The 22,686-nt window shown below is 40.4% G+C and overlaps 2 protein-coding genes across 9 annotated transcripts in view; both read right to left on the reverse strand.

Moving 5' to 3' along the window:
* Positions 1–9,184, reverse strand: part of LOC109994603 (peroxidasin) — a 62,505-nt gene extending 53,321 nt beyond the window's left edge. For both annotated transcript variants that reach the window (XM_065966291.1, XM_020648020.3), the window contains exon 1: positions 8,949–9,184. In XM_065966291.1, the coding sequence (XP_065822363.1) occupies positions 8,949–9,115 (167 nt within the window). In that variant the 5' untranslated portion in view covers positions 9,116–9,184. The remainder of the gene's footprint in view (positions 1–8,948) is intronic.
* A 3,497-nt stretch (positions 9,185–12,681) lies between these two features.
* The window catches only part of myt1lb (myelin transcription factor 1-like, b), a 120,227-nt gene continuing 110,222 nt past the window's right edge, over positions 12,682–22,686 (reverse strand). For 6 of the 7 annotated variants that reach the window (XM_065966194.1, XM_065966191.1, XM_065966195.1 and 3 more), the window contains 6 exons: positions 21,044–21,265; positions 19,915–20,009; positions 19,359–19,462; positions 18,085–18,228; positions 17,222–17,284; positions 12,682–15,357 (listed from right to left, as the gene is read on the reverse strand). In XM_065966194.1, coding sequence (XP_065822266.1) covers positions 15,217–15,357; positions 17,222–17,284; positions 18,085–18,228; positions 19,359–19,462; positions 19,915–20,009; positions 21,044–21,265 — 769 coding nt within the window. In that variant the 3' untranslated portion in view covers positions 12,682–15,216. The remainder of the gene's footprint in view (positions 15,358–17,221; positions 17,285–18,084; positions 18,229–19,358; positions 19,463–19,914; positions 20,010–21,043; positions 21,266–22,686) is intronic. The other variant, XM_020648008.2, reaches the window with a different exon arrangement.

Consider the following 22,686-nt stretch of genomic DNA (forward strand, 5'->3'; position numbering starts at 1 on the left):
TTGATCCTTGGTTAAAGGATCAAAAAACCCAACATAACTCAAGATGTTGTTCACACACCCCGACTCTGTCCTGTTACCAGCACAAAGGCACAATTGTTGTAGTTCAATTAAAAAGGAAATAATGACTACACTTGAGCAGGAGAACAGAATGGTTTATATAGATGCTTTGAAATGGTTTATCATCCAGAAACAAAGGACAGCAGTAGAGGAAAATGAGTCAGTTCACAACGGGAAAAAACACCAGAAGAAGTCTGGAGGACATTTAGTAAACAACACAGTCTCCACTTAGAAATCCATGAGTGAATAACGACTGTCTTAAACACTGAATTTTATATATGAAACTTGTTTCAGGACTTTTTTTTTAAACAGTTTGTTCACTTCCATTAATATGTTTAGATGGCACAGTGCCAGAGGACATAATAAACAGCAGGGCTAACAGAGACTAACAGACTATTCTGAGTCCCGCTTAGACAAAAAGTCTCAAAGTGAACAGCGTCATTGGCTCTGTGATGAAGGAGCCATGGGAATTTAACAACAATAACACTAGTACAGTGAGAGCAGGACAAAAGATCATTTGATTTCCTTTTGGGAACAAAGAAATTTGTCATTTACCCACACGGGGTGGTGGGCTGCTAATCTAACATAGCATGCAGATACGCTAGCACGCCAGTTAACAAAGAGAAAACAGACGTTCACATTTACAGGATACTGAATGCATGCTTTTACCATGAGGCTCACTTTGTTTGTTCTGCAGTTTTTTTTGGCACCGAACTGAAGCCTTATATTTCTCAAAAAGATAATGAGAATGACCTATTTAGACTAGACAATGCTGACAATCCGCCTGCAGTGTTTTGGGCTCCCAGTGTGAGAGAGAGCTGGAGGTCCAGTGAGTGCACTGAGGTGGTTTAGGGACAAGAGTTCCTCTGCTCCAAAACAGGATGAGGATAAGACTTTCTGGTTAACTTAACACTTACAACGATATATGTGAGCGCAACAGACCAGTCCAGCTTATCGAATCATTATTTGAAAGTTAGTTTTTTGACAGCCATAAAAAGATTTCCTTAATGTAAACTTTATTCAACTGGAATCACCCCGGTGCAGCCTCTTCATATTGGCTCAACTCAGCCTGCAATGTCACCTCAAACGCCCCGCTGCAAGCATCACTCAAGCATGATTATACCAAGTAAGCTTGACGCTTCCTTATGACGGCGTCAGTAGTGCGCATAGACCCAGTATTACCTGTGCCCACCCACCCGGGCCAACTCTGCAGCTCCCATGCCTAACATTCAAATATCTAATCTAAACCTCTGTATCACGAGTGTATTGCATCACAAGATTCTTGACTAAACAGCCTTAATATTTTAACTCCTCACGCCCTCCTGCACCTCCTGTGGTCACAAACACATTTTACTCAAAGTAATTTTTCTATCAGTCAAAAAAGTAAATGAGTAACTTATTTGTCCCATTAAACATAAATTAAACATACACAAGTTTTCCCCCAAGCCCCAATGTATTTGAAAGTAAATTGTCTTCTTGTATTTACTTGGTCAACAATGCCTCTAACAAGCAACCTATTGCCCTCATGACCCTCGTCATCAGAGGTTTGACCACCACATTACAACAATAATATCATTTGCCGTTTGCGTTGACTTCTTGTGCCTTCTCAAAGCAGACAGAAATATGATGCAGAAACTGTGCAAATGAGGTTTCTGTAAATTCTTGTCTGATCTAGGATGGCGAGTGCAACTGGCTGCTGCCCAGATCAACCAGCATCTGAGTGCCATGTGTGGACTTCTTTCTCCCGTTCTCTCCCTCTCTAGGCAGGGGGAGTCGCTTGGCTCTGTGACACATGCCCAAGTGAGTTTGCTGAGGACTCCCGCACACATTAGTGACTCACTCTCAGTTAAACAAGAACATGGCTCTCGCTCGGTTGGAGGAACAGCGAACCAACATCCCCAAACATGGATGCAATAGTTCCTCAGCTGGACACTTCCTGTGGAAAAATGACAAGGGGGTTTGTTTCTTATCAAAAGAGTGCTGGAGTCTGAAGGATTTGCATCGCTGCAGCTGAGGGTCAAAGTTAAATGATGATGCCAATAAAGTAAAGAGGAGGTCACAAACCCACTCTATGTTAGCTGGGAAGTGAAGACACTGTTGTTGCAGAGAGCTAAAGAGAACTTGAAGCAGTATATTCAGTAACTCAGGAACAATCACAGGAACCATCGCCCTTTGGCTCGGTATGGCCCAAAATAAAACACCCTGTTGTTGGATTCCTTTAATCACTGTCCCATCAGTGTTTGCTGGGAAAGATTTGATCCCTTCAAGGAAATGGTGAAGAATTGTACATACAATTAATGTTGAATGCCCTTTACTTTTTTACCAGGAAGGCTTACACAGATTATACCCCAGCTCCTCCTACTTACAAAGGCAACACATAAAAGTCTAGTTAGTGTCATTGTGGACTTTTCCCCACCTCCATGTATTTACTATCAATAAATATATTCTATCTACTGTCTTGACAGTTGATTGGGTACGTCAAGCCGTGTAAGTATGGCACGAGAATTATCTGGGATTTAGTCATTTGCGATACTAAGCAGGGTCTGTGTGGATCTGCCATGACTGAGATTTGTACAGTGAAAATGTATTCCATTGTTGAACCCTTGAGTCATTACCAAAGCTTTGTCCCTGCCCTTGGCGTCTCATACAAGAGCAAAAGGTACTGATCGGAGAAACAAGAGCAACTTCTCTGAGCAACGTAGAAGACCTACTGTAAACGTCAGATTTGGGCGTGGTCTGCAGATGATGCAGATCCAAACAGTGCTTAACCTTCACTTTGGAGATGGCGGTTCAAGTCCCAAGTGAAACTGAAGGCAAACATTGATTTAGTTGAACCATCAACAGATAATTTAAAGTTCACTATGTTAACAAAAGTTTGCAGAAAAAAAGGTGGGGATGGTGAGACAAAGTGTTTAATTCTATGGAAAGGTCAACAAACATCTTCATGCCTTTTTTTACCTCTTATAGCATTACATATATATATATATATATATATGGAGTTTGTGCTGGCAAATATAAATGAAAGAGTTGAAGCATTACGGCTGTAAATTCAGAAGCTCCTCCTCATACAGCATGAAGCAAGTCCAAATCGTCTTCCTTAAAGACAAAATGTGTCCAAATGACGCGTCAAGTGACTCTGCCCTGAAAATAATCAAAATAAATCGGCAAGATTACGTCGATTAGATGTTCTGAATGTTGGTTTGATTAATTTCCCAGCCCTAGTCTGTGCTACTTCTCTGAATCCTTAGACAAGTAAGTTATGGACAAATAAAATCAAGCTATAAAAACAGAACACAAAAAAAAAATAATCTCATTACTATAAGAGTCACAGTATGTTCTCTTGGTGATTGGATTTTAGAAATTCATGAAATTAGTTGTACACACAGTCCTGCAATTCAATAGGTGTTAAAATGTTATCCATCTCCAATATGATGAGTGCAATAACATGTTTATTAAGAATTCATCTCGAGGAACTAATTAAGAAGAAACTTGATCCACAGTTCACCAGCTGTCCGGCCATACTGGCACAGGAAGGGGGCCATAAGAGTGTCTCTCAACAACTATCTTGGGCGCTATCGCTCTGCGCAAATGAGCAAAGCTTGGGGGATTTCTGGCTTTGCATTCCATAATGCAGCAGAGACTGAGCGCCTAACAAAGCCTGACTGCAGCAAATTCCACACAATGGACCTCCACTTTCACCTCCTGACTCACCCGCACCGTCACCCAGTCAGAGCAGGACACTGTTTGTGGGGCAGTGAGCCGGCTGAGGGGTAGAAGACGTTTAGGACACTTAAGAGAACAATCGCTGGTTTTTCTGGATATCAATGCAGACTCTGTTACAGAAATGTGTGCTTATCAATGCTGAGCAGGCTCATCCATGCAGTGTAAACATGTCCAAAACCTGGTGACACTGTGACACCAAACACCCGCTGACCTGACTACACAGCCTTCCTGATGTTGCCACTTGTGTTGTGGGCACTGACTGCATTCTGCTATCATTCATCCAAAAACACAGCCACAGAATTGAAACCCATTTGAAGCATTTTGGAGCTTTTTAAAAATATAAATATTGGGAAAATGTTCGTGTTTGCTCCAGTCTGGTTCAGCCGGTAACTCCTAACCCGGCCATTATGGATGCAAAGTAAATGTTGTCATTACAGATGTCTGACTTTTTGTTGAGGTAAGATCCTTTCTTTGTCAGAAGTAACGTCAAAACTAACTGACTCCATTTAAAACATGTAATCCATCTCCCAGAACTAAAAACAAAAAAAAAGACACTGCAGGAGTGTTTTCCTAACAAATAAAACAGTTCACAGGTTGATTTAGCCCCTTGCCCTGAAATAAATTGGACAGCAGCTATTAGAGACCTGTTCACAGCTGCTCTGCAAACATTCAACGTTCTTGTAGACCAGAGGTTGTCAACTGGTCGAGCCTCAGGACCCACCAACTACTCCTTCATAAGAAATTGCAACCCACATTTCTTATATTTTTCAATCAATCAGCTTTATTTAAATAAAAACTGTGCAGTTTGGAGCTCCGACGTTACTAAGCGTGATAGAACAAAAAAACTGAATGAAACAAACTTGTTAAAAAAAAAAACGCTTCACAGACTTTTTGACAGCATTTTTCTTCCAGGCACACATTTCACGACCCACTCAAAATGGCTCCGCGACCCACTTTTGGGTCCCAACCTACCAGTTGAGAACCACTGCTTTAGACATCCACTTTAAAAAAAATAAGGTGTGCATTTAGAAACATTGGAATAACACTTTAAAGGAATAAAATAAGACAAAACATTTTAAAATAATGGAAAAAGTAAAGACATCAGAAAGGCTCTGATACACCACGCCATACAAGCAATTTATATCTAATGATGGGAATGATGGGAAACAGCGCTAATGCACAAGAAACCATGTCTCCAACTCCAACAGATCCCTGAGAAGATATGCAGCAGTGACATTACAGAAAGGAAACGGAATTTACTGCTATGCCTCAAACTGAGTCCTTTGAGAAAACAGCTGAAAAACGAATGTGGGCCACTAAGACGGACCCAGACACACACACACACACACACACACACACACACACACACACACACACACACACACACACACACACACACACACACACACACACACACACACACACACACACACACACACACACACACACAATCTTTATTCTCTCCTGCAGTGGTCCAGCGGTCACACGGTGAGATGTTTTGACTTTAAAGAAGTTGAAGACACTCATATTTTTAGTTTCAAACTACAATAAAAAACTGTCAGATTAGCACCTTCCTCATTTGGACAGTGGTTGACAATAGGGGTGGAAAAAAATGATTTATGTAAAAATTGAGATTCTTATCTTCTGAGATTTTAAATAGATTCATTTTGGTCTAATCAGTCACTCCCTGCTAATTGCTAAGGTTAGCTCTTTAACTCAGTAGAATGCTAAATGGAGCAGCAAGAAATTCAGCCAGTCTCACAGATGACTGGAGTAGATCCTGAAGTATGCACTCATTCAAAAACAGACTCTGAATCCATGGATCCAGAATGGTTTTGAACCAAAAATAGATTCTGAATTGAATCAAGGCCCCAAGAATCAAAATCAAATCGTGAGACACCCAAAGATTCCCAGCCCTAGTTGACAATGAGTCATTCTCAGCTTACTGAACTCTCTCTCCTCAGTGTAAGGAGGCAAGCTTAAAGCTTCTCCGTTAATGTTGACCATAAAAATCATCAGTGAAGAAGATCACGATCTATCACAAGTCATCAGTCGTACAGTCCCATCAATTGTGACTCGCCCTAACCCGTTTAATACACAAGTTAAAGGAAATAAAAAGGAAAGACCAATAAAACAGATTCATACAATAAATATTAAAAAATAATAAGTAGGGATATACAATGTTCAACTGTTTAGCTACCTTGATAAAGAGATGTAATTTACCTCTCCATCACTTATTCCAGTCCACACAAAGGCTTAAAAAGCAGATCATCTCACACCCTTTTGTTATTATTGTTTTAAATTCCTTCAGTTGGCACGTTGCCAGGTGGAAGAGGGAATGCAGCGCCTTCCTATACGGTGCATAGCTGCGGGTCAAGTGTCTACACACACACACACACACACACACACACACACACACACACACACACACACACACACACACACACACACACACACACACACACACACACAAAGTCCTCACCTACTGTTACCTAATCCTGCAGAGCTCTCAGGATGTAGAGGAAGAGTTTGAACCCTAAGGACCTTTGCTGCTACATTAAAGCTTCAAATTAGAGGCTGCAGCGTGCACTCCTCAGCAGACTCTGTTGAAAGACATGTTTCAGTCCTCTCTGCTCTCATGTTATGAAGCTTAATTTGATCAGCCACAGCAAGCAGCAGACCACAAACTGCAAGGACAAAAACTCCTCCTCACATTGAGACATTCCTATCAACAGTGCCTGGTGGGCTTAGGCTCAGCCAGTGTACAGGAAGTTTCCATCTATAGACCCGGACCAGTGATGTGCTGAATGTTTAATACAGCAGGATGAGGGTAGGAAGTGCATGTCCTGACACGACGGCCGAGTGAGGGGGGGGGGGGGGGGAAGCGACAAGTGGCTGCAGCTTCAAAGCTCAGCAGCATGAAAGTGTGTGGGGAAAAACACAGCGTGCTCTCTTGCTCTGATCGGCCCCTCGAACAGATCGAGACACATCCTACAAAAAAACCTACACAAGCCTTTCATTGCTGTGGTGAAGCCTGGACTTTCATGTGTCCTTCTGGAGTACCCGGGTAAGGGTGCTCCTACTCCATGGGTTTCCCTTCCAGGCCGACCCGAGTATTGAGGGACTAATTCTGAGTGCAGCTGCGGTTTCAGACTGGTTGAGTTGCCCCTTTGTCCCTTTTAGCTTACAGGCTGAATGGAGCTATTTATAGGTCCATGCATTATGGACTGAAATGCACAACAAGACTGCAGTGACCAATTACAGACAAAAGGGGTTGCTGCATATTTGGGAGATTGGACAGATCTGGAGCTCTGTGTTCTCTCATTCAGGGGGCTGTGAGAAAGTGCAGCAAGCGACATGAAAAAGGAAATTGTTTAGCTGTGTGACTCCTGACAACCAGGACACGTTCACAAGTGCTCGTCAAGTTAAGAAGTATTTCCCTTCCTTTCATCTCAGAGGGAAAGTCAAACATGGGAGTTTAACCTGCGCGACAAAACTCTCCCAAGAACAAAGATGTCTTCAGAAAGTGCTCCAAACTGAGTGCAGACATCTTTTTTTTTAAAATCCCAATTATGATCCTTTTTATGAGTCTGATATTAAACGGAACAAAACAAACCAGAAGCCGATACTAATAAGGGAGAGTGAGCGTTAAGGGAAGAGGACTTGACAAATCAAAACCTGAGAAATCTAACTTAACACTAAAGGTACACCATTAATTAACTCAATGTGTCAGGGTTCCCATGAGTGCTTCTGCATAAAGGGAGCAATGTTTGCAGCATATGACCTTGAACTACTGCCAGCAGAGCGGCATATTTGACAAAGAATCAGCAGATTATACTGTAGTATGAGGACGTTAAACAAGTCTGTTATCCAGGTTTTTGAATCTAAGGAAGGACAGAAAATGTTTTCTATCACTGGGCATGAGTAGATCCCAAAAAGCAGATTAGGTGGGCGGCATGGGTTACCATGGAGATGTACCGGTGTGATTAGTGAACTATAGTTTTGGTCCTGAATACCCAGAGTTACCCTTTTGTTTCCAGCGCTTGCTGCTTGCGTCATATATTTACACAGTAAAATGAGTAACCTGGTTATTTATAACCACGTTAACGTGTTCATACTAGTAAGCACGCTTCAGGTCGTCTATGTGCACCAGTGTTTTGATTTTTCATCACCATAGTCACCATGTTCTGTATCACTACAGAAAGATGAAAACCTGGATTAGATACATGTAGATGACCGATTTTCTGGGTTCTGTTGAAGTTTCCAAGGTATAATAAGAAATCAGGTTTTGACAGACCGGCACACCCTATTTGAAGTCATCCAAAAGAAACCTTTCTCCATGTTTCTGATGATTCTTTATTGGTACTGAATAGAGACTCAGAGGGAGAAACCATGACACACCTGCACAGAGATAATGAGTAATCTGGATCCTGTGGAACCAGGGTTCTCATGATCCATTTAAAAAATCATACCAAGAATAAAAATAAAAGGAGGCAAAGACTGATTGGGCACATACATGCAGTGAGTCATCAACACTTCAAACCCCCATCAAAACCACAAAATGGTTACATGTTGCTGGAGTCATGGCCTCCAGTGTGAGGATCAAGCATCTTGCCAAATGATGGAGCTTACATTTTCCCAAAGCATGACAACACATCCAATAAATAAGTCTGCAGGATAGGACCGTGTTTTTCTTCCTGTAAGGGATTTACTAGGAGTAATGATTTATACTATGCAGGAGAAGTTAACACTTGCTGAGAACTCTCTCTCCTGCAGAGACCTCTTTTGAACAGCTTTACCCTCCACATTGCTTGCGGCTGACTTCACCAGCTGTGTGACCCTAAAAAACCCTTTCCATTAACCTCTACAGACAACAGCTGAACTCACTGGCAGGTGTCAGAACTTTGAGAAAACTTCCTGAGAAATTGCAATAACCTCTTTACTACCATGGGAACTAAGATTTCCAAGAGTCTCTGTTTAAATGTAAACCTAAATCACGCTGTTTGAGATGCAAACACTGTGCGACTACATGCTTTATCAAGTCAGATAATAAAATCCAGTAGAACTTCACAAGAGGGCCTCTAATGTGGAAAAGGGCTGCCGGCTTTGGGAGCATTCATTGCATTCCCGTGCAGTGAGCCTGCAGGCTGAAGGAAAAAGTTACTTACAGGATGGTAGTCTGGGGAGAAACTGCTGGTACGGTTTCCAGGTTTAGATGCATACATCTCACGGTGGTGCGGAAACATAAACAGCGACTCGGACAACTTAAAACAAGCTGTGGTCCGCTACAGAGCACTAACAAAGCCGAGAGGAGGTGGGCAGCCCGCAGCGCCATTGTGCGAGCAGAGAGCCGAGCCGAGCCGAGCTGAGCAGAGACCGCCAGCTGCTCCTCTCACACACTGACGGAGAGGCAGGTCTGCAGAGAGAGAGAGAGGGAGAGAGAGAGAGGGAGAGAGAGAGAGAGAGAGAGAGAGAGAGAGAGAAGTGGGGCAGTGTGTTACAATCCCAGACAAGGGAAGTCCAGCACAAATCTGAGAGGAAGAACTGTATAACAACTTTACTTCAATTCAATAAGGCAACATGTAGATTTTTTTTTAATCTATAGCTTTATGACTCATTTACAAAACGATCGCCTTGTAGCATATTTTACGTTAAAAGTCATTTCCTATTGCAAATGCATAAATTCCTCTACAGCGCCCCCATATCCCATTATCTGCAAATTGCCTCCCCTCACCAAATTCCATTGAACATTTTTTAGGTATTCGGGTCGAGATACTACGAAGCCCACTTCTGCCACTTTTTTTTTTAAAGAAAAAAAATGCGTAATAAAGTCATTGTAATGTCAAACATATAAAATCATTAGAATTAGATTGTTATTAGAGCATTAAATGACTTATAAAAGGCTAGTGATGAATTAAAGACTATAAAAAGATATAGGCTGTATAGTTATTTAAGGTAGCCTGATTAAATCATTATTCTAAAAAAGTGATTTTCTTTTCAGAACCAGGTCATTATTTTGAGATTTAAAGTTGTTATTTTAAGAAAGTTTTTCAATACTTAGACATAAAAATTCATTGATTGAAGATATTCTAGGTTATCAGATAGTTATGTGTTTTCACCATCATTATGTTTTCGAGAGAGAGGGCGAGAGAGACCTACCAAAAAATACATTTTATTTATCCCCCAAGAAAAAAATGCAATTCCTATTAGGCACAAACATAAACAAAACAGCAGAAAAATAGAATATAAATAGAAGAGAGAGAACTCAAATCAACAAATTAGAGACAGAATCATTTTCTTCATAATCAACCAATAGCCTATTTAAAAAAACAAAATCAATTCTATCGTAAATTAATACATTCCTTTTGTTAAATGTCTATTTTTATCTGTTGGCAACAACTTTAAAACTGAAAATTCACACTTTTTTTCTGCAAACTCTCGTCTCATCTACAGCTGTAAGAGCATCTTTCCTTTGTGAATAGTTTGCTGACATCTAGTGGTAAATGTAGGCATTACACTACATATCTGGAAATGTAACAGGCCGGAGACAATTAAGTATACATTTAATATCAGTGCTTTAAATGTACCTCGAGATTTCTTGTTTTTTTTTCTTCTTTCAACATTACCATCAGAAAAAGGGACATTCCAGGCGTCATCTGCTTGTGCAGATCAGAGTCTCAGTTTCATTAGACCTCAATGTTTCAAGCCTTTTAGTGCATAGTTATCTGTATAGAATAGTGCGTTGTGTATTCCAACCTTTAGTTGATCATATTAAGTGTTTATGATATGTAGTACACACTGATGTACTTCATCAATTTAATGTGCGACTTATTAAAGCACAGAGTCTCCTAAATAAAATATGATTACTATAATCACACACTTCAAACATTGTTTATTAAGATAGAACAATCCTGTCACAGATCATCACAATTCTCCTTCAGTCAAAGAGGAGATGTCATAGTCTTTAACCTGGTGCTCCCTCAGCGAGGACAGGTCCATGCTCAGTGTCAGACCTTCCTCCTGTGGAGATTATTCCTCCATCAACTCACACATCAGTGATGTGGACAAAGAGAACCTGATGAACTGTGATGATCCTTTAGAGAAAGTTCCTGTCATAGATCATCACCACTATGACGACCCCTCCACACCTGTAGGTGTTCCTGTGCTGTTTGTCTGTTTTCCTTTACAGGTTCTGGTCCACGTTTAACAGAGGTGGGGTCGCCTCGTCTCCGACTTCTGTTTTTGTTGCAGCCTAAAGAGCCGGGTAGTAACACCATTCTCCTTCAATCAATGAGGAGATGTCCTACTCTTTAACCTGGTGCTCCCTCAGCGAGGACAGGTCCATGCTCAGTGTCAGACCTTCCTCCTGCAGTTCCTTTTCCTGCAACAACCCAGCCGTCACCGTCAGTAAAGTGACTCAAGAGGCTGCTGGTACCATAAAAGACATGAACGCTCCCCATATGGTCCAATCAGTGATCCAGATACATGTGGCACAGGTTCTGTCTCCAAGATCCTCTGAAGATGAGGAAAATGTTTCATTCTCTATGTAGGAAGAAGAGGGGAAAGCCCCCTCTCTGGAAGCTCCTGCCCACTCCCACCCTGAGAACAGTTTGGATACAAACCAGGAAGAGGAGACACCGGCAGGATGCAAGAGGTTCTTCAAATGGGGTAAAGGCAGAAAGTTCGATCCAGCTCCCCTAAAACATTTGGAAGAGGCTGCTGAATGTAAGGGAGAAGGAGAGGCCACTAGAAGATGGGCTTCACCTGTGTGGTCTTCAGGCTTGGTACAACCCAAACAGGAGAACAAGAGGAGAGGTTTAATGATATTTCTGATCTGTGTTTTATTACATTCCCACAGAGAAAGAGAAGAAGGTGATGGAGAAGGAAGAGGAGGGGATCGAGGTGCCATCAGACGCTCACGCTGAGAGGCCTCTGGGTCCAGTTGGTCTGTGTCTCTCCTGTAAAACCTGAAATGGTTTTACGTCGACTAGTCGTTTAACACTTTGTGATAAGAGTTTTTACAACACAGCAAAACACCAACTGGTGTGTGTTTTTCTGAGCTGATGTCATGATTTCTGAGAGATAATGAGGTGGACTGAGAGTTTAAAGGACACTAAGAGGAGTACGGTTCGATGCCTGCAGAGGTCAAGAGGTCAAAGATACGTCAGTTTCTATCATCATCATTTCTGTTGCATCTTTTCTTTAAGTGTGTGCCTCATCATGTGCTACATAACTTTGCAGAAAAGGTTTTCATTACGTCACATACATTTCATTCCAGACTTGAAAACAAAATTTGTCTGAGAATTTTGAGAGAAATAAAAGGTTTGTGTAATAGTGACTAAATTTGGTATCTTAATATGTAATGACAGATTTTATTACATCTCTTAAAAACATTTTTTAATCTTTAAACTATCACCTCCCAGCAGTCACCTCATTTTATAACATTTCTTATTAAGTAAGGTAATATTGAACAAAATTAACATTTTCCACAGAACATCAATTATTGCCAATCGAGTTAAATTAGGGGAGAGCAGCAGCTCAGTTTGTGGGGATTGTAGGTCCTGTGTTTGTATGTGTGTGAGTATCATGTCTCTGTACATCAAATCATCACTTCCCCTCGGGGTTATATCAAGAAGAAAAGAAGTGTGAGTGCCTTGAGGCTGTATGGTCTAAGTTAACACTTTGATTACTGGAGACGACCTGCTTTACTGTATTTCATACCTGTTTCTGGTATGACTCAGGTATCTCTGACAGTTGCTCAGCCTGAAGTGAGTCCATGGTGTATTGCACAGATTATGATTTGCTGACCTCTGCTGGTGGAGAGTTCTCTGAAAAAAAAAGACACGGTCTGCAATGACATCACAAAGGTCATGAACACACAAAGGACGTTATTTTACAGGCCTCTGGCAACACATGTTTTTCTTTATTCAGAGTAAGATGTGTCAACATCCAGCATGACAAAAATTGTACAAAGTTCACAATTTATAAATGAAATATCACAGCAACTTGTGATCTCACACATTTATAGCAAAATTAAAATGTCAACAAATCCATGCTGTGTAGTACAAAAATAAATCAAACTTCAGTTCCACAGAGAGCACAATAGTTTATACAAAATCCTGTCTTTGTTAATGGTCACTGAAAACAATCTCAAAATCAATCGGCTCAAATAAAATAATAAACTCTGATGAATTCACAATAATTTATATGAAAAGTCCGCTTTCTAAATATGTGACGACCTTTTTGTGTTCCCTAGAGATAGTCACAGATAACTCTATTCAGTTTGTTATTTATGTACCAACGGTTTGTGCTTTAAAATCCCTTTTTCCCTTTTTACTGATAATGAGAATTAATTCAAAAACTTGTACTAGCTATTACTCTACTGAAGCATTACTATATTGGCAAAAAGCTGCAGACACGATGCTGTGGAAAAAGGCGTATGCAGTCATGGATGATGGGTAGTAGGGTCCTGAAAGAGGACAGTAAAGTACAATAGATGAGATTCAATCGGGTGAACGACGAGCACCTTTTGCATTAGCTCTCAAAAAGGCAAATTCTGAACATGATCGCTAACAACTAGAACAACAGAGCCGAGGGGAGGCGCTGGATTGTGTCCCCCCTCGTAGGTCTCGTTCACCATTTCTTCTGCTTTTTTTTTTTTTTCCAAACCTTGAATTGATTGACTATTTAATCCTTTGTACAGTGATTAGATATAAAGTGCTGCTGGGGGATAACTTCATCTTTCTAAAACATAGCAAAAATGAAACAACATTGTTAATGTTTTTACACTTGATATACGCCTACAGTATAACTGCTATGGTTAGAATCCTCCTCCTCTCTGATTTCAAGTCCCTGTTCTTCCTCTCAGTGGTACTAAATTCACGTCTGCAGTGGCTCCAAGCAGTTTGGCTGCTCCGCTCCTGTGCCAAAGAGGTCACCTGGAAAAATTGCACGCCGCCGTACGTAAGGATAATATCTTCAAGGACAAGTGCAAATAGTCTACTGGCACATAAGTGGGGACAGTGACCCTGTAAGTCCCGCTGTCATACTCTATAAATACTCTTTACAAAACCCTCTGACACCCTCCGCTCAGGCTCTCGGGTACTGCGTTTACGTTTCTGTATCAACATCAAAACATGGAAACGAAGGTGTCCCTGTGCAAAATCGTACAGAAAAAAAGTGGAACTCATATACTTTCGCTTCTCAAACTCAATGTCCAGGTTCCCCCTCCTCCTTTTTTAAAAAGACTTTTTGTATTAAAAGATTTGTATAAAAATCAATATTTTACATAGGCTATATTAAAAAGATTCATGTCACCCCGCTATGCTTATAAACAAGAAATTGCATATTCCCAACCTTTTTTGTTTCTTTGCAGATTGCATCCCGTACCGACTATAAACAAATGATTTAGTTCTTGTATTGCTGAGACATTTCTTGATCCTAGCGAGTCTCTGAATTGAGCAGGTTTGATACTAAGACGAGTCGATTGTAGCTCATTGTCTTTACACATGGTTTCTATTCGAGATTAGGATGAGCATGTGAACATGCGTCGCACAGATGTATTCTTCTAGGAGTCAATTGGCTCTCCTAGGTTCATGGGATTTCCACCATCGGGTTTCCGTGTAGTGATGTTTACAATATAACTGTTCAAACATACATTCATACAAACATCAGGTCAGTTTCCTCTCCAGATTCTTTTACAGCACCAGTTTAAAATTCCCCCACCTTACAGCTACAACCTCCATTTTTTTTTTCTCTCTTCGTTAAACACAAACGTTTTCTCAAGCATCGTCAGAAAATAAAGCGATATGCAAACCACTTCTTGCTCTGGAACAATCTACACGCAAGAAGATGAAGAAGAAGAAGAAGAAGAAGAAGAAGTAGAAGGAGAAGAAGAAGAAGAAGAAACAAAAACATCTAAAATCATCCAGTCCAAAATCATCCGTCTGGGAGAAAAAGAAGTCGTCTCCTCCTTGCTTGTACTCGTTTTTCATTTGATCCACTGTCCAGTTTTTTCATCTAAAATGCTTCGTTTGTCAAGCAATAAAAAGAACTCGCGTTCCATTAGCGTTTAGCTTACTGTTCAGAAATATACACTAAAAATGTGCATACATGAGCAGCTAGAAACATTACATGACACTATGTCAGCTCATATGAAAACGTACAAAATGTGAATGTCCTCAAAAACTATTTTGCCGTTTATTCTCTTGTGTTATTCCACAAAGCAAGGCCCAAAGGAAAGAAAAGAAAGAAAGAAATATCTGAGGTCTTTCTAAGCATAATACCTCTTTTTTCAGAGAACAGAATGTAGAATATATAACACTATAGAAGTTACTGCACCGAACCGAGGAGATCAAACCATCACTTTGTGTTTGAACGCAGATCTGATGCACACCCCTCACAGCCGGGGAACAAAAGTCTCCCTCTGCACAACGGTTACACTTGGATCCCTTGAACTGCCTGTTTGATGTTTTCCAGCAGGGCTTTGTTTTCCGGGCTCTGGTACTGGTCTTGGTTTGTGTAGATATCTGTCAGAGTGGTTACGTAGGCATCAAAGTTCTGCTCGCTTATTGGGTCCTGCAGGACGGAAGACAACAGAGCGCTTATTAGAGGGACAAAAAGATGAGGGCGAGAACTTAGTATGTCCTTAAATATAGATTTATTTTAACATATCTCATGTTCAAGAAAGATTCAGCTCAAATCACGGCTTCTAATCATCGGTATTACAGAACATAATCAGAACAAAAAAAAAAAGACATGAAATGAGAAGGAGGTTTAATATTATTAAAATGTACTGGCTGATGAATGGTTGGGAAAACTTCATCCTGATTGAAATCTTTATCAAAATATATTGAAATAATGTTTTTAACATAGATATTAAACAAGCCTACAGTAGTATTTATATGAGGTGTGTTGCGGTGTATAGAGGATATTTAATGTTTAAATAGAAGTGTCTGAATCTGCTTTTAAATCTGTTCTGAGACTTTGTCGATGCTTTTCATTTTAAGGTAGGTTTCCTTTTCAAGATCTTGTTTTTTTTAATCACACCTGTACATTTTTACGTTAATGTCAATTTGTGTTTTTTCTAGGGCTGTCAGCATAAACTAGTTCATTAAGATTAATTAAGGACTGAAATTAATGCATTGTTTTTTTTAATCATGATTAATCTCATGCTATTTTGTCCCTTTAGGCGCACCATAGATAGTCGTCCTCAGTGTCTCCCTGTAGTCTCAGTGATGTAAAAGAAGGACATCGCTGCATCTTTGAATGTCTCATTTCACTTTAACAAACTCTCAGACAGCTCAGCTGACGAGTCAACAGTAATATATCCACCTTATGACATCACACATTGACCTTTGTTACCGTTCATTTGAGCTGTTTGACATCAGTTTGTGATCGGTAACGAGTTCCATTTTCTGTGTTAATGTTAATGTTGTAACCTTTCGATGTACCAGAAGGTCCTTATTTTATTTCAAAATAAAAGCAGGGTTGAATTCAAACAGCACATTAAGTCCTCTGAGCTTAAGACAAAAACCTAAGCTTAGTCATGATTAAATAACAAAAATGTGCGATTAATTGCCATGAAAAATAATAATTTCATGGCCCCTAGTTTTTTGTCTTGTTTTTTCTTGCACAAATAAAAAAGTAAGATATTTACTGCTCAATTTATCAACAACTACTCCAACTCATACAACCACATCGTTTTTTTTTGTTTTGTGTCCAGATTCCTTTATCAAAGTCCCCGGGTGAAAGTCATGTTTTTACATCATCCATCCCACACCACCTATACTGACTGTACTGTCAATGACCTTTATCTGCTCTCAGGTAACAAGCGTACGATGGCTGCATTACATAGCTTTCTATGTAAACATTTAAAATATATTTATTATCATGTCCTGTTACAATGACAGCCAAATACTTTTGTTGTTGTGTATGACATTTTGAATTTGACCAAATCCAATGTGAGCGCTGATTAGACTCCAAATTTGCCTTTATGGACAGGACAGTGATAGAGTTAGGAATCAGGAGGAGGGAGAGGGAGAGAGAGAGAGAGAGAGAGAGAGAGAGAGAGTGAGGAATGACTTGCGGGAATGGAGCCGCAGGTCGGATTTAAACCCATAAAGCCGTCGGTTTAAGCTTCTGTACATGGGGGCACGTGCACCAACCACTAGGCTACCGGCACCCCAAAAGTGCCATTTAGAAAAATATATTAATATTTGCAACTTCAAAGATTTAAAAAGTGCTTTTAATTCTATTTTCAAAAGATTTCCAAAGACTGAAGTTCAAACATCTTAAATTCTGTTTCATGTTCAGTAGTTAAGTTACGTTCCATTCATGTGTTGGACTCACTTTGCCCCAGTAACAGTGATGTTATATGTGTATGAAGTGAATCAAATATTACAAATAAACAGCATGAAGGAAACATTTTGAAGTAACTTACTTGCTGGTGCAGCTGTAAGCAGCTATTGTTCCTCAGAGGCGGCTCTTTGTGAGCCAGTGGTTTCTACCCATGAATAAAAAAAAGGACACATTTCTATTAGTTTGCTTTGAGATGCTTACGTCTCATTCTTATATTACAACACTAGGTGGCAGTATAGGATATACAACAGCATACAGCACATGGGAAATAAATGAAGTGGAAGCAAAGAAGGTGGACATGAATGAAGACGAGACATGCATAGAGCGAGGCCAACTCATATCGTGTGTATAATGTAATGCACCTTACTCCAGTGGTGTAAAATAATGTGACCCACAGATGATTTGACGAGTCATTTGTCACTTCAAACAGGATGCTCAACTGAGAAATCCTTCATATCTTTGTTAAGGAATGCGAACAATAACATCTGTCCTCAGTGAGTATCATAAAGAGGACATTATGAACGATGAAGAACGGGATGAAAACAGTGTGAGATTACTATGAAACTTTACAGAATGAGATACTTTGTGCTTCATCTTTTAGACGATATAATACAATCATCAAAAAAAAAAAACAAGATATGCAGTCAGAAAAACAGGTTTTCATCTCTGAGAAAAACTTTTCAACACAGATTCCTTTAATTATAACACCTCTCTAAAGCATGAATTATTGACTGTGTATACTTTTGTTCAGCCTGGACTGTTGGATGTATTGTTCATTTTTTTGTTGTTGTTGGAGAAGCTATCACTCCGTTAAATCAAAATCTAATTTTTTACAACTCCCCCTCACCGTTTGGAAAGACAAGCAAAGCTTCACATTTGACTCTCAGCATGCACATCGGGCTATGTTCTGCAACTTGCTGGCTTGCCGTTCCTGGTGGCCCTTACCATAGGAGGGAGCTGGACATTAGCTAAACTGTTAATCAGTGACTGGCTGAGGTTGGCCAGCTCATGCAGGAGAGATTCATTTTGCTGTTCAATCACCTTGTTTTCCTCCTCTATGGACTTCAGGTTGGACTCCATTGTTGTGATCTGAGGAGAGGAAGGCCGGGTGACAGGATGTTACAGTACAGCTTTGTTTTCACAGACAGGTACACAAATAAACATCAACAGGGGGAGGACAATGGAGCCATGATATAAGAAAGGGCTTGAAACACCAAAAAAGATAACTGCAGCTAGCTACGTACACAACATTAAAGTCAGAGAGGAAAAGATTTATTTGACGAAACCAACAATCCTTTACTGTTTTTTTTTATCCAACATAGTGTTGAAGAAGTCAACATAGCTTCTATTGTGTCACCCCTTGGTTTTTGGAAATCTTTTTGGAAGCCTTAGATGTGTTGTTTTGGGGGCGCTGGTAGCTTAGCGGTTAGTGTGAGGGCCACGTGTACGGAGGCATAGGCCTCCAAGTAGGTGGCCGGGGTTCAAATTCGACCTGCGGCTCCTTTCCCCCATATCATTCTCCACTCTCTCTCTCTCTCTCTCTTCACATTTTCCAAACCTATCTGTCCTATCTCTAAAATAAAGGCATAAAAAGCCCTATAAATAAATCTGAAAAAATAAATCTAGATCTACAATCTAAATGTGTGAAGACAGAGGTGACCATATTTTTTAAGAAGAGCATGGACATGATTTTATACGTATGTCCAAATTCAGTTGGCAGGTCACAATTAGCGATTTGCTAAAGTTGAAGAATAAGTTGCTTTATCAACGTTCTCTATGGGACAATAATTGACCTTCATTAAAGACCTGATACTAGAAACTGATAAAAGGGATTATTTACTCACAGACTTCTCAGCAGTATGACTTCCTTTTGGAACTAATGGAGTCGCCCCCTGGTGGCCATATCAAATAATTCAGATTTAAGGAATCTTAACATTGGCTTCACTAAGGAAACTAAAAGGCTGCTTTCACATATTCTATCCTGCCTGTGATTGGATGCTTAAAAACATATTTCTGACTTCTTAACCTTGTCAGTTGTTCACAAACACTAAGCTTTAACACATTTTCTGCCTTTTGCCAGCAGATGAGAAAGACAAGGAGCCACCCTGACCTCATAAAAAGTGAGTGAAGAGAGAAGAGTTGTTGTTTACTTTGGAGTGGGCGGGACTCTACTGCGATCTCAAGTGTATATGAAGTAGAAGAGACAGGAAGTGACTTACCTGTGTTCGGAGTTTGATCATGTCTGCTTCCACTTGTGAATTTGATTCACTTAAATCTTTGATTTCTTCATCCAGCTGTTTGATGTCCTCCTCATGCTCCAGCCCTGCAGAGAAGGAGACACATTACTGCAAAGCCTCAGACATTCATTAGAGTAAAATGAGATAAAATATCAAATAGAATAATATTAGGACTAAAGTAATTAAAAATGACGTCAATTTGACTGGCTGAGTATGATTTCTGCAGGACACTGAGTGAGTCTGTCTTCACCTCTAAAACTGAACTGAGGCAGTTTATTGAGGCTGATTAAGATGAACGTTCATGTTATGAAGGGTTGAAATTCACTGGAGTTCACTGCCATGAACGCTCTTCTCATTATTTACAAGCCCCACAATGGCAGATTATGTCCAATTCCAGCCATTACTAGGATATAACTCACACTCGCACACACCCTGCTGATTGGTTTATTATCTGAAATTGGAATTCTGTTCAGCAAATCAGTGCACCAGCTCCTGATTGGCTGTATTGTGTGAGTGAGGGAGTGGTAGTTATAGTTACCGTTGGTGCCTCGTTGCTGCTTTATCGTGAGCATCTCCACTCCAGAGAGCCGGGCTTTCCTCATGGCCGAGGTGGCACGCGGACAACCTGAGAGACTGGAGGCAAAAACAAGGAGAGGAAGCATGTGTCAGAATATTTTAAACATACGAGGGGAATATATACCGTACACAAAATGAGTCAACGTGGTTTAAAAACTGAGGAGGGATAAGAGGAAATGTTCCTTTAACACAGAAATCTGCTTTCTTGCCCACGTAGTCAACATGTAGCTGCTTCATAGACACAGCTAGAACAGCCTGAAATAAAGACTTGAAACAAAGGGGAAACAGCTAACGAGGATTTGTCCAACATATTTTTTTAAAATGTGTACCAGAATCACTAAAGCTCACTTTTCTTCATATACAGTTAGATAAATATGTTTTATTGGGTTATATTACATATCATTTTCCCTGTTTTCCTTTAATCTAGGCAGATTTAGTGATGCTTGTCTTCATCTAAAGCAAACTGTCTGTTGGCTCCAGCTGCACGTCTTACATACAGATTTAAAAGTGAACAAGCTAATGTTCAAACATGTAAAAACATATCATAGAATCTACAACTGTCCACTGAATCTCTGCATACAACCCTAGAGCTGTTTTCACAGTATGCACTCCTGAAAATGTCTAGAGAAATTCAGGAGAATGTGATTCCTCCTGATCTGGTCGTTCACACATAAGATAAGATATTCCTTTATTCATCCCACAACAGGGAAATTTACATATTTACACGTTTTCATAATTTACATGCCTCTCACAACCACCACCACTACGGAAGCCCTAAGTGGACATGCATCCATACATTTCATTCACCACATTTTCTGTCACAAAGAGTTGATTTCAGTTCTTTTCTCTACATCTCAACTTTTCTTTCTAGTTATTTTGGGACAACAAAACTAATTTTCCTCTAATAACTGGAACATTGATCACATGATCTCAAAAAACAAACTGTGATTTCATGCTGCCATTAGCCACTCAAATGATAAGTTAAGACTATGAACACTGAACATGGTCCTCTAAACTGACCTCAGCCGACTCTCTCTGTTAGGGTCGGCTGAGTTCACAGCAGTAACACTCAGTTTGTTCTTTGGTCTCACCTGCGATGTGTCAGGAAGCTGCCGCTGACGTGACCCGAGCCGTCGCAGCCTGGCGTTGGGCACGACATGCCCTCTGTTTTCCCAGACTTCCACGTGAACTGGATGCCGTTTAGGTAGCCGTCCTTTTGTCTCTTTGCAGCGATGGGACATCCGGACGCACTTCTGTGGGAGGCGTACTTCCCCGTCACATGTCCCTGACCGTCACACCCCGGGACAGGACACCTAAAGGAGGGACGGACAGAGTCACATTTTAACATTTATTCATATAACAAAAAGCTGTATTTCTATTCAAGATGATACTATCATGTTGGAGACGTCCTCGTCTTTCTCACACAAACAGTGACCTGCTGAGTCGCACTACAGTCTGTGTTTGCCTCCTGAGTACTTCAACAGCGCATACTGTATGAGTAAATATCATTTTTCTGTTTCCCTCTATCTCCTCTGCTTCGATATAAACAAAGATAACATCTTCTTATTTAAAGCTGTCCCACTGGCAGCCTTATCACGGTTTGGGAAATGCTGACAGTGCATCAACACCAGTGCTAATCAGATGCAATGAGGCAGTAAATTATTCCAAATGTCAAACCTGCTGAATGGATTATGGCTAAAGCTGGATACACATGTGAAAGTAATAAGTCTCACTACTGTCTGCAAACAGCAGAGCGGGTTTTTAGCTCAACTCTGCAGTCTTCTTTTGACTGCAGAGGAGATAGAGGAAGATACAGGTGTGCACAGCTGTCTGCAACATCACCTTTTCTATGGTGTTCGAGAAATCAGACTACTTTAGACTGCAGAGGAGATACAGGAAGGAAGATACAGGTGTGCACTGCTGTCTGCAACAGTATCTTTCTTCCTGTGAATTTAAATTAAAAGTTGTAGAATAAGCTTAAAATATCCAATTTCCAGTTTTCAAAACCTTAAAGGAATATTTTTTTTTTAAAGTGGGGTTGTATGAGGTACTGATCAAAAGTGAAAGTTAGTGTATTTTAATAAATTGCACGGCATTCAGAAGAACATAGGGTCTTGTGCTTAGAAGAAGAGTCCCAAAGGAAAGAGCTGTTTACATTAAGGTATAGTGTCAAAAAATATCCACAAATACAGAGTAAACTTCAAATGTGGTCTCTATAGGCGACCACATCTGCAGAGGTACATAGCTAAGCTTCCATGTGGAAACTCCAGCTGGTTTCTCCAAACAGAGACCGTGCTGCTGACTGTTATCGACTGCACATAATACACTTAATAAGTATCTCATACAATCTCAAATAAACTGAACTATCCCTTTAACGCTGCGCTGGCCAGTTAACTTAAAGGCAGGGTTGGTAATTTTCAAAAACTAGCATGATTTGGAAAGTAGCATTCCCTCAGTGCTCGGTCTGCACCCCCTCCCCTCTGTGCTCCCTCAAAAGCCACGCCCCTCACTTACATGCAGAAGCACCATTGGTCCAGAAGCTGACCTCAGCTCATGCTTTGAGTGTGGGCTTGTGCATGCATGATGTAGAGAATGAGCAGGGAGACAGGGAGGTTCGTGATTGGTTCATCAGATTGGTACCTCGTGGCAGACATTGGTTGAAGTTTTTACAGGCTTACATTGGCTACAGATGACAGATTTTTTTTGTTCCTTTTTCAGAGCACCTGATTTATTA

The sequence above is a fragment of the Labrus bergylta genome, chromosome 18 (assembly GCF_963930695.1).
Source record: "Labrus bergylta chromosome 18, fLabBer1.1, whole genome shotgun sequence".
NCBI classification, from domain to species: domain Eukaryota; kingdom Metazoa; phylum Chordata; class Actinopteri; order Labriformes; family Labridae; genus Labrus; species Labrus bergylta.